General features: G+C 43.3%; 1 protein-coding gene across 7 annotated transcripts in view; it reads right to left on the reverse strand.

Moving 5' to 3' along the window:
* Positions 1-12,353, reverse strand: part of RELCH (RAB11 binding and LisH domain, coiled-coil and HEAT repeat containing) — a 120,790-nt gene that overhangs the window by 97,761 nt on the left and 10,676 nt on the right. For all 7 annotated transcript variants that reach the window (XR_012901714.1, XM_075921386.1, XM_075921385.1 and 4 more), the window contains exon 2: positions 6,718-6,807. Coding sequence is in view for 6 of the 7 variants with exons in the window: in XM_075921386.1 (XP_075777501.1) it covers positions 6,718-6,807 (90 nt within the window). In the remaining variant the exon portion in view is untranslated. The remainder of the gene's footprint in view (positions 1-6,717; positions 6,808-12,353) is intronic.

Consider the following 12,353-nt stretch of genomic DNA (forward strand, 5'->3'; position numbering starts at 1 on the left):
CACTCAGTTTGCATTTATCCATAAAACTGAAGTAGTAACTACAGTACATCACATTTACTATATGAAATTAACTTGTTTGATGCACAGAATTTTACTGCAGCAGTACAAAAGCACAACTGAGGTTCTGATGAAAAAGTATGTAAGAGATCTCTTTAGTAGTTAGCAATGCTGATCTGCAAACATTTCTGTGCAACCAAGTTAGAAAAAGCTTTTACTTAAAATTACACTTTTACACATAATCATTTAATATTCTTATGTTTACGGAAATACTTAAGTTTAGTTAGATTCTAAATAATGAAGTGTTCATATATTCAGTTTTGAAAAATATAAAAACCATATAACTGATTCAATTTAGCTAAAATCACTTAACAAAAAGTGAGCGTGTATTCATATTTTTGGATCTCTAAAATATTGAAAATGATAAAAAATAAATTACAGAACAATTGCAGATCAGGAGTGCCCTGCACCAGAATGATATAAATGTAAAAGAATACTGGTAAAAAACACAAACTGAAGAAACTCAGGAATTCCACTGAGGAAAACTGAAGCAGAAATAAGAGAGACATATGACTGAAGGCATAGAAAGCCAAAAACCCCATGTCAGACGGCAAGAATTGAAATTTGAGTCAACAGTTGCAATGATGCTAAAGGAATAAAACACAACCATTATGACTTTACCTGCTTGTTCCTACTCAAATGGGTTACTCTGCTGCATGTTTCTCTTTAAACAGCTTGAGATATTATGTAATACAAGTATCTGAGGAACCCTGGCATATGTCAAAATGACCACATTATCTGGTAACAAATACAACTGACATTGTTAAGTTACAGACCTCATGTCTTATTGTTAAGGCTCTGTCTACACTATGGAAGGTCATAAAAATCACAGATTTGCAGCTGGCTCCAGATCAGATACGGCAAGCCTCTGGGCCAGCTGCACCTGGCTGGTTTGGGTGTGCGCTGGGGCAGGAGGTTGGGGGTCCATGTTCTCTCTAATTTTTTTCCATCCATGTGTAGCAAGGCATATGCAGATGTGCGCCAATAGTAGAAACACATGCTGCTGGCTGAGGACATTCTGCTAATCAGCTGGGAGGCATTTGAATTCTTCAGGTGGCTGCCCAAGTGCACAACTTACAGCAGTGGTGGGCCTACATTGCTTTTGTAATGTGTTAACCTGTTGAGATCCTGTGGTTAACACCACAGAAAGGCAATTTCCTCTCTGGATATTCACATCTACACACCAAATCCTATCAATGACCCACTTCTATCCTGACTAGATTAGCTTCATTAACACAAGCAACCTCTTCCTTATATATACAGGCAGTCCCTGAGTTACGAGGATCCAACTTATGTCGGATCCACAGTTACGAACAGGGATTTTCTCGCCTCGGAGGACTGGAGCGGCGGGACGCCTGGTCCCACCACCCGCCTCCTCCCGGGGCGAGAAAATCTGCTCCCCGTCTCCCTGGTCTGCTGGCGGAGCCAGCAGACCAGGGAGACGCTGAGCAAAGCGGCGGAGGACCCGGGGCCGGACCCGCGGCGCTTCCAGCTGATCTGGAAGCGCCGCAGTCCGGCCCGGGTCCTTCGCCGCTTTGCTCCGCGTCTCCCTGGTCTGCTGGGGGGGGACACAGCTAGTGCCCCCTCCCCCCCAGCAGACCAGGGAGACGTGGAGCAAAGCCCGGGGCCTGTGGTAGAGCAGCTGGGGCGCTGCCGGTTGGTCCCGCAGCACCGCTCCTTGGCGCTACTGGACCAACCCAGCAGCACCCCAGCTGCTCTGCCCCAGGAGTCCTGATTCAGCCGCTGCTGATCAGTTTCAGCAGCGGCTGAATCAGGACGCCTGGGGCAGAGCAGCTGGGGTGCTGCTGGGTTGGTCCAGTAGCACTGAGGAGCGGCCGCGCTACTGGACCAACCCAGCAGCACCCCAGCTGCTCTGCCCCAGGCATCCCCAAGTCAGCCGCTGCTGAAACTGACCAGCGCTGACTACAGGAAGCCCGAGGCAGAGTTGCTCTGCCCCGGGCTTCCTGGAATCAGCTGCTGATCAGTTTCAGCAGCAGCTGACTTGGGACGCCTGGAGTTCTTAAGTTGAATCTGTATGTAAGTGGGAACTGGTGTCCAGATTCAGCCGCTGTTGAAACTGATCAGTTTCAGCAGCGGCTGAATCTGGATGCCAGTTCCCACTTACATACAGATTCAACTTAAGAACAAACCTACAGTCCCTATCTTGTACATAACCCAGGGACTGCCTGTACTCTTGCTTCTGTAACTTCCACTCTAATTCATCTGGTGAGGCGGGTTTTACCCACAAAACCTTATGCCCTAATAAACCTTCTAGTCTCTAAGATGCCATAGGACTCTTTGTTGTTTTTGCAGATACAGACTAACACGGTTACTATTCTGAGACTTTTCTACAGGTATGTTATCAACAACGTGGTCAGGGAAAGCACGAGACACTCTTACTGAATGGGATAGACAACCTAGTGACACATGATGTGGAAAAACCTGATATATATATTGGACCTCCCTGATTTGCCACCTTCAGGACCTTAGCTGTCCAGAAACAGGATATTTACTGGACCATGGGAAGTCAATGCTCCCATGTTGGCAGCCAGCCCACTCCTGGGCAACTCTCCAGGCTGTGGCCCTCCCCAAACCTGGGTTCCCTGGCTAACACTAACACTGCTGAGGCTGAGGGCTTCCTGCCGCCAGCTCAGCTGGGGCTCCCCAGCCCATGCGGGACTCCCAGCCTTTGGGGCTCTTTGCTCCAGCAACATCAGTGGTTCTGCCGGAAAATGGGTATTGCCAGACCAGAGTGTCCTGGATTTGGGAGGTTCAACCGGTACTCAAATTTTTTTGCCTTGGTCTTCACAAACAAGGGCAGCTCCCAGACTGCTACACTGGGCAGCACTGTATATGAAGGTGAGCAGCCATCAGAAGTGAAAGAATAGATTAAGAACTATTTAGAAGAGCTGGGCATGTTTCCTCTGTTTTTTTCCATCCATGCATGGAATAAATTTTGTTATACACACCAAATAATGTGTGGGTGTGCACCACCTTTAGCAACACATGCTGTCAGCTGTGGATGCTCTGCTAATCAGCTGGGTGGCACCTGAATCTCTCCTGGATGGCCACCCAAGTGCTCAGCTTACAGGGAACAGTGCGCACAAATCTATGGGGTTGGAGCTAATGCATCCAAGGATTCTGTGGGAGTTGGCTGATGTGACTGCAGAGCCATTGGCCATTAACTCTGAAAATACAAGGTTATCAGGGGAAGGTCCCAGATGACTGGAAAAAGGCAAATGTAGTGCTCATCTTTAAACAAGAGAAGAAGGAAAATCCAGAGAACTAGAGACTGGCCAGCTTCACCTCCATCCATAGTAAAATCATGGAGCAGAACCTCAAGGAAATCATTTTGAAACACTTGGAGGAGAGGAATGTGATTAGGAACAGTCAACATGGATTCACCAAGGGCAAGTCATGCCTGACTAACCTGATAGCCTTCTACAATTAGGTAACTGACTATGGATACGGGGAAGGTGGTGGATGTAATACACCTTGAATTTAGCAAAGCTTTTGATATTCACAAGAACACTGTGAGAGACTAAGTTAAAGTTAAAGAAATATAGCTTCGATCAATCAACTACAAGGTGGACAGAAAGCTAGCTAGATTGTCAGGCTCAATGGATTGTCAGGATCACCGGCTTAATGTCTAGTTGGGAGCCAGTATCAAATGGAGTGCTGCAAGGATTGGTCCTGATGTGGTTTTGTTCAACATCTTTATTAATGATCTGGATGATGGAATGGATTGTATTGTCACTAAGCTGGGGAGAGAGGTAGGGAGAGGGTAGTGACCTAGATAAATTGGAGGACTGGACCAAAAGAAATCTGAAGAGGTTCAACAAGGACAAGTGCAGAGTCCTGCGCCTAGGACAAAAGAATCCCATGCACTGCTACATGTTGGGGACCAACTGACTCAGAGGCAATTCTGCAGAAAAAAGAAGTGGAGATTATAGCAGACAAGAAGCTGGATATGAGTCAGTGTGCCTTTGTTGCCAAAAAGCTAATGGCATATTGGGCTGCATTAATAGGAGCACTGTTAGCAGATCAAGGAAAGTAATTTTCCCCCTCTGTTCAGCTTAGTGAGGTCACACCTGGAGTATCATGCCCAGTTCTCCTCCTCCCGCCCTCCGAATGAATGTGGACAAACTGGAAAGAGTCCAGCATAGGTAAACAAATATGACTGGGGACTTGGGCACATGACTTACGAGCAGAGTCTGAGGGAATTAGGTTTATTTAGTCTACAGAAGAGTGGGGAGAGAGGGATTTGATAGCAGCCTTCCAATACCTGGAGAGGAGTTCCAAAAAGAATGTTCCAGAGAATGCTCTTCATTAATGAGCACATGTGATGAAATCCAGGTTCAGGTTTAGGTGAAATTAATTCCCTACTATTATATAGCTCATATTACAGTACTTGGAAAATGATCTAGTGATAGATTACAGGAGAAAACTGCATTTAAAAGTATGCATTTTAGACCTCACCATTACCTTAAAGTGAGGCTTGTACTTTGAAAGGTGATGCACACTAAGGATGTTAAAGAGCAGTTATTTGGCTAATCATGTAATTGATACAATTTTTATTGAGTACAAGATTAGCTGATAGGGGAGCTGTTTTGCAGACCTACAGTGGAGGTAGCTCTCAGAGCCAGCGACGGCTCCAAACCACTGTGGCTCTACATTTTAAATGTGCTAAGAGCCGCTGGGTTCTTACTACATTCAAAATACGGAGCCACAGCACGGGTGGTCCCAGCGTTGGCATGAGCCCGAACTGCTCAGCCCCTATTCACTCCAGATTCAGCAGCAGCCCTTTTCCAGGGATGTTAAATTTCGATTAATCAGCTGATCGAGTAGCTGATGGAATTTCCATCAAGGGGTGGGGCAGAGAGCGCTCGCTATCCCATCTTTGCCTCTGCCTTTTAAATGTAATAAGAGCCGTGGGCCTGTTCCTCTTACAACATTTAAAAGGCAGAGGCACAGCAGTTGGACTGGCGTTTCCTGCTGTGCCTCTGCCTCCCCCACCGCTGCAGAGACGGTGCTGGGGGGAGCGAGCTTTTAAACTAGCTCCCCACAGCATCAGCTTCTGCTCCCCCCTCTTGCTGCCTCTGATACAGAGGCAGCAAGGGGAGGGGGGAGCAACTAGACCATTTGCCTACCTGATAAGCGTACGTTTACTGGGTAGTTGAATAGTCGCTTACATCCTAAAACTGTTTGTGAATGCTGGGGCTGGCCACGGACAGGGGCTGCTGCTGGAGCAGCCTCCCCATAACCCCTCTCCCCTGCTGCCTCTGATAGAGGCAGCGGGGGGTGGGGGGGAGGAGAAGAGAGGCAGCAGCACCATGGAGACAGTACTGGTGGGAACCAGCTTTTAAGCTGGCTCCCCCGAGCACCGGCTTGTGTCCCCCTCCCCCCCCTTGCTGCCTCTCATACAGAGGCAGTAGAGGAGGGAGGGAAGCGAGCAGTGGAGTATTTGATTCAACTACCTAATAAGCTTAGCCTTATTGGGAAGTCGACTATTCGCTTACATCTCTAAAGCACACTTTTTAGCTGGATAAAATGTGCTTTAGTGATTTATTATACCAAGTTTCTTATATAAAATTTACATCTGCTGGCACTTTACTGAAATCTGAAAATCTAGCTTTTTTTCTAGCTCAAGCATCAGCATTAAAGATTTCTTGATTTTAACCTAATTAAAAGATGATTTTGTGCAAGACGAAAAATAAACTAGCATACTCTCACAACATAATATTGGCTCTGCATTTCTGATGGAAGGCATTTGTTACTTAAAGCAGATACCAAATACTTGGGGAGAGGTGGTGTGTTTTTTTAAAAAAAGGCTGCAATTTTTATATAGTCCCTTTTCTTGCCACCACACTTAGGCCATGTCTACACTACGTGGAAGATGGATGCTGCCGCAGTTGAATTTCTTGGGTTCGAGTTAGCAGGTCTAGTGAGAATCCTCTAAATCAAACTCAAAAGATTCCCCAGTCAGTGCTGGTAAGAGAGCATTGGAAGCCAATGGGAGCATTTGCTCCCATCAGCCTTCCGCTGTATGGATGGTGCGGAAACTCAATTTAAGACACGTCAGCTCCAGCTATGTGAGTAATGTAGCTAGAGTTGTGTATCTTAATTCAACACTGCAATGTAGTATAGACCACACATTAGGATCTACAACATTGGGGTAGAAGAAGCAAGTCTTCCTGTATGATAGTTGACTGGGAAGAAAAAAATCCAGAAGTGGAATTTATGGCTAGTATGCTTAGAGGGGGTTAAACTGGCAGTAAATCTCCAGTCACTGGTCATTGATAAAATAATGTAGGAATAATTATGAGTAAGCTATAGCTTCTCTCAGTGCACATTTTGACAATCTTCAAATACCTCTGTGGTGGTGGCAAACAATTGAGATGACGTAAAATCTCATGAATTATAAGTACTGGGAATGAAGAGGGATACACTTTTCTCCTCTTCATTCCTAAAATTACTTAACAGCAACATTTCAGCTGAGCTAACTGAATAAATCTGATGTAGTAAAACTACAGTCCAGTGAAATCTTTAACATGTTCCTAGAGAGGAAAGATGAAATGTTGCTTCCCAAAAAGAACTCCATGGGAGCCATATGGTAACCCGGTATTTTATGACTCCAATCTCACACAAAATCCTACTCACCTGCTACTCGTTCATCTGTCTCCCGGTTTCCATCATCAGAGTATCTTGCAAAGTCTAAGGAATCAAGGGTACTAATGCTTCCAGCTCGATCTACAAGAAGTGAAATAGGATTTTAACCATTTGCAAAAAGTCCAAGAAATCCACAAGTTCAATTAGAGAATAAACAAAAGTAGATTTATTTGCATTTTAGACATTCTGAAGTAGGTTACTCAGGTGTCGTGTGTGGTTAATTTTTTTTTTAAAACCTTTACATTTTAAAAAAAGTACTGTAATTGAGAAAAAGGCATTTAAGAGTCCTTAAAAAAACAGCACTGTAGCAAGACTATCCAGACTACACAGAAAACATGCAACATTGAGGGGAAAAAAACCTATAACATTCTTGCGTCCATTAAAATATCAGGAGAAAACTAATTCTCTCTTGGCTACACAGCTATGCCCACCCATCCTTTTTTAAATCAGGTGCCACACAGAGTTCTCTTTTTGGTGTATGTCCTTTTGCTGCTATATACAGGCAGTCCCCGGGTTACGTACAAGATAGGGACTGTAGGTTTGTTCTTAAGTTGAATTTGTATGTAAGTCGGAACTGGTACATATTGTAGGGGAAACTCTAGCCAAACATTTCTCCAGAGCTCAGTTTTATTCTCCCACACCTCACTTCCCTCAGTCCTTTGTTCTCAAGCAAGGGTGTCTGCTGAGAAAAGCTGCTCCACGTCTCCCTAGTCTACTGGGAGGGGGGGGCGCTAGCTTCGCGTCTCCCTGGTCTGCTGGGGGGAAGCAGCTAGTGTGGGGTTGCCTCACCCCGTTTGTAAGTAGGGTTCTGATGTAAGTCGGATCCATGTAACCCGGGGACTGCCTGTATGGTCTAATTTCCTGGTAATGGACTTCAAGAGTACCAGTTTGATTCATATTAGAAAACTTGGTTTCTAATGAGATGCAGGTTTGGGGCTACCAGAATCCTTTATTTCCTACTGCAATGTCTTTAAGGCAGTTCAGACATACTGCAATCAGAATAAATGCTTGTCTAACAACAACTCATACCAGTCATAAACTACTAGAAGGCACAGCCCTAAGGCAGCACGTGTGTTCAATGAATGCTTGGCAAAACAAAGCCAAGTTAGTTTTGTTATGACATTCAAGTTATAAAATATTTTAGATTTGTATCTCACAAACCGTTTGTATAACATATTAAATTAAACCCATATGCAGAGAATACTATAAAATAAGCCTTTGATTCCTTTTTTTTGCTGCTTTAAGCACACTATGTATGCCTTTAAAAAAGGATAAATATTGAAAAAGCAGAAGTGTCTGACTAAGGCACAGTACAATAGCTTGACATCTTTTTTCTTTTTTGAAATTAAGTATGTTAATAGCTAGTTCTGTGGAAAAGTTATACAAACTAGAGACAATATTCCCAGAATACAAAACAGCAGGTTCCAAATCTCTACTTGAAGAACATACTATCACGAAGAAAGCAAACAAGACCTATTGTGTACATGTAATCAAAAAGCCTTAGAACTGACTAAAGGTATGAACTGAAACTCAAGACTTGTTTATACAGTGCAGCAATGAACATGCTACAGTATGAACCTCCCAAATATGGGACTCTCTGGGCCAGCAACATCCATGGTGATGTTGCTGGACCAATGAGCCTTGGAAGCAAGCCAGCTGGGAATCCTATGGAGGCCTGATTAGGCCAGTAGGGGTGGGTCCTGAGGTGGGTGGGGAGTCCAGCCCTGGGGAACCCCAGCCAAGAATCCTGGTAGCAGCAGTGTGGGGTGGCAGGCGGGATCCAGTGTGTGTAGGGAGCCAGTTTTTCAACTGGCTCCCCTCAGGAGATGGTCTCTGATAGAGGCAATAGCACGGAGTGGCACAGCACTCCCCAGGAGCGGGCAGAAAGCGCATTGGTTGCCAGCCCCACTACTAAGATTTGGTGTGGTTACACAATTATTATACTAAACGATATCTAATATCCCTAGAGCGTGTAAAGGAATCAGGCTGGTTTCAGGGACTATCTGAAGACCAGCTGCCAGCACCAAGTTGATGGCTGAAGAAAAATGAGAGCAAGCCCTGTGAAAGAAGCCACCTAAGAGAGAGACTGACCAAAGCCCCATCAAGAGAAGATCCAAGACCCATCTGCCGTTAATTGATGACTCATGGTCATATAGTGTCCTGGGGCCATGGGACAGGACAAGATCTATGGACTAAAACAAAAAAAAGGTGAGTGCAAAATTACAGAATTGGGGCTTTCCATTCTACAATCATTCTCCAGGAGCATGTGTGCACTGACACGACCCACCCCCCCTCCGCTTGTCTAAACCACATGGCCAGTGGAACAGCAAGAACTACCAAGGCTGGTAATTATATTCCACCTGTGCACGTAAATATGTGTGGGGGAAAATTTTAGTAGCTAGGGATAGTAATTCTACCTTCACAATAAATGTGGCATATTGCCTCAACCCTCCTAACAAGATCCTGCTAGTTCTATTTCTATAACATCAGTGCCCATGGGGAGCCTGCTTAAAAGCCAGCTCCCTGCGGGCACTGGCTCCCGCATGACCCTTCCTGCGCTGCTGCCTCTGATACAGCACAGGAAGAGGGCGAGTAGATGCAGCTTTGCAGGGGCTGACTCCCTATGTCAGAGGTGTCCAAACTTTTTTCAAAGAGGGCCAGATTTGATGAAGTGAACATGCGTGAGGGCTGACCATTTTGCCTGACATTCTTTGAACCAGTAAAATTAAATGCAAATTAACTATTTTATGCAAAGTTTATTGCAAACGGCATACTTTTCATTTCATCACATGGATGACAAATCTAAACAGGTGTTAAATCACTCTGCCTTTCATATCTGAAGGCCAGATGAAAAAAAAAATCCAGGAAGCTGAAATATATGTCAGGAACATTGTAAAGTACATTACATATTATTGGTAATAAAGGTTGTCTGTCAACTTTTAAGTTCAAAAAATATGAACAGGAACATAACACCAAGTATACATGTTGTGTCCAAATATATATTTATAACTGATTTAGACCAACTGACATTAACTGAGATTTTACAATGTATTCATCTCAATACATATGGATTCGTTGGGGGCCATAAAAGATAGATATTGCCAAATTACCTGTGGGGCCGTATTAAACCGGAACACGGGCCGCAATTGGCCCGCGGGCCGGACTTTGGACATGCCTGCCCTATGCGCACCAGCTGCCGCCTGCCCACCCTGCACTGCATGTAACCGTGAAGTTAAACTCATGAGCCCAGGCTCATCCATTAATTGTTTTCACTATCACTTCCCTATCTAGGGGTTTCAGATAATATGAAATAGTAGTTTAAGGACATTTTAGTTTAAATCCTGATGTATACAGGGGCAAAGAAGAGCCAAAATGCACCACAGCAATAAAGAAAAATCACTTTGTATGATTGTAGCAATTAGCTCACCCCACCATCCTGTTCTGGAGATTGCAATAGCGACAGAGACTTTGATTTACTGGTGACTACTAAGCAAACAGTCACAGTCTACTCTGAGTAGAGACAACATAAATGGAATATAGAAGAGAGACTGTACAACAGGCTTACCATTTGACCTGTGTTGGGTCTCTGAAGGTGATTACAATGCATCATCATTTTTTAAAATAATTTACTTCACTTACAAATTCACAATGATACAATAGACAAGCGACTGATATGTAAAGGAAAAGTGTAATGGTTGTACGCCAAAGTAGAAGTTGCGTTCCAAGTTCTTACATAGTCCTACAGTTGAAGCCTAGGGTAAAGACACTTCATTTCAATCAACTTCATAATGGCAATGCTTAGTCAACACTGAACTCTACTAGTACAGCACCAGATGTTTTCTAGGTGTTTCTTATAGATATATGAAAAAGTCCCTGCTCTAAACAATCTTATTAAAGAAAACTAAACCTGGTGTGTACTTAGTAACAACTTCTTCCTTTCAAGATGAAACAATACAGGGGAACTAATATCTTTTATTGATCCAACTTCTGTGGGAAAGATAAACCAGCTTCTAAACTTCAGGTAACCTGGGAAAATGCTCTGTTTAAGATCAAGAACTGGTGTCTCTCTCACCAACTGAAGTTAATTCAAAAAAGGTATTATTGCACCCAACTTGTCTTTCTACCATTCTGGGACAAACACAACTACAACACTACATCCTTCAAAGATGCAAAGTTTGTAAGTAAGTTTCTAGTATTTGTATTCTTTAGCACTGCAAAGACAAAATAGCTCAGAGTGCAAACTGAATTTATTCTTGGGATGTAAAATTTTGATTTGGCTAATCGAATAGTTGATGCAATTTGCATTGACTATTTGATTAATTGATAAGGGCACTTCTGCCTTGGGGCTGTTGCTACACTTCAAAGGCGAAAGAGCTGTGGGGAGCACGGGGCCAGCGGGGGACTCAAGCATTCTGCTGCAGTCCCCACGCTCCCTGTGGTGTTTCAAAATGGCAGAGCTGCATGGAACCCAGGGTCAGCTGCTGCTTTGAAGCACTCCTTCTTTTCTCCTTCCTTGCTGCCTCTTTCTGATAGAGGCAGCAAAGGGGGAGGAGGAGGGAAGGGACTAGTCAACTGACCTATTGACTATCTGATAGGAAATTGCTTATTGGATAGTCAACTAGTCGTTCACATCCCTCTTCTATTCTAGCACAAACAAATTTGCCATTTGAATTCCATTTGCAGAGCCAAACTTTTGAATAAAACCAATGAAACACAGGGTACAATTTTTGTAAGCGTTGATGCATATGCCAAATCACAGCTTGATACAGAATGCATTCTGAGTTTGCAGGTCTGGCAGTTACAAAGAACATCCTTTCTTTTGTTAGCATAACAGATGTCTTAGGGTGATTAATCTCAGAACTCTCCTGCATGGGGTTGTTTGTCAGACTACAACCTGCAATATAAATGTTTTATAAAACATTTCAGTTCTTTTAACAAACATGATATCCAAAAAAGTTCATTTTAGCTACCCTTTCCTGAAATATTGGAGAATAAGTTGTCCCCCAAATAAAGTATTTGGCCAACTGATTATCAACTGATTAACAAGTTTTAACATTTAGAGATATAAAAATTAAGAATTTTTTCTTCCCTGGCTAAACAACTTTTATCTGCTGCTTCTATTACAACGTAAAACTTCCCAAAGCAGTTTGCAGTCACTACACAAATTTTTGTTTTGGAAAGAGAAAAGTCATGTAAAAAATAGTTCTTATTCTAAAAGAACAGCCAGGCAGTATGCTATTAACTTCTAACTTTCTAAAAATTTTACTTCATATTAACTTTCTAAAGAGGAGCAATATTTCCACCTTGAAACAATATTAGTACTTTTATTCCAGAAGTTCTTAATCTTTTACTGTAGCAACCCATGTCAGAAGGTTTGGTGAGCATGGAATCTTTTTCTAAGTCTCTTCATGTTATGCCTAACACAGCTTCTATGTCTCTAACTACTCTTCTTTTAAGTCTCTACACTTTCCCAATCCCCCTTTTTTTCTTTGCTTCATTTTTACAGTTTGTGTTAGGCTGATCTGACTGACTTGCTTCTTTTTCTTATACTTCTACCATCCAAGAAGGCTACAGTTACTTGGAATGGACATCTCTATGGATTTTCATGACAGAAGCTGAGTATTAGA

This window comes from Pelodiscus sinensis, chromosome 2 (genome assembly GCF_049634645.1).
Source record: "Pelodiscus sinensis isolate JC-2024 chromosome 2, ASM4963464v1, whole genome shotgun sequence".
In the NCBI taxonomy this organism is placed as follows: domain Eukaryota; kingdom Metazoa; phylum Chordata; order Testudines; family Trionychidae; genus Pelodiscus; species Pelodiscus sinensis.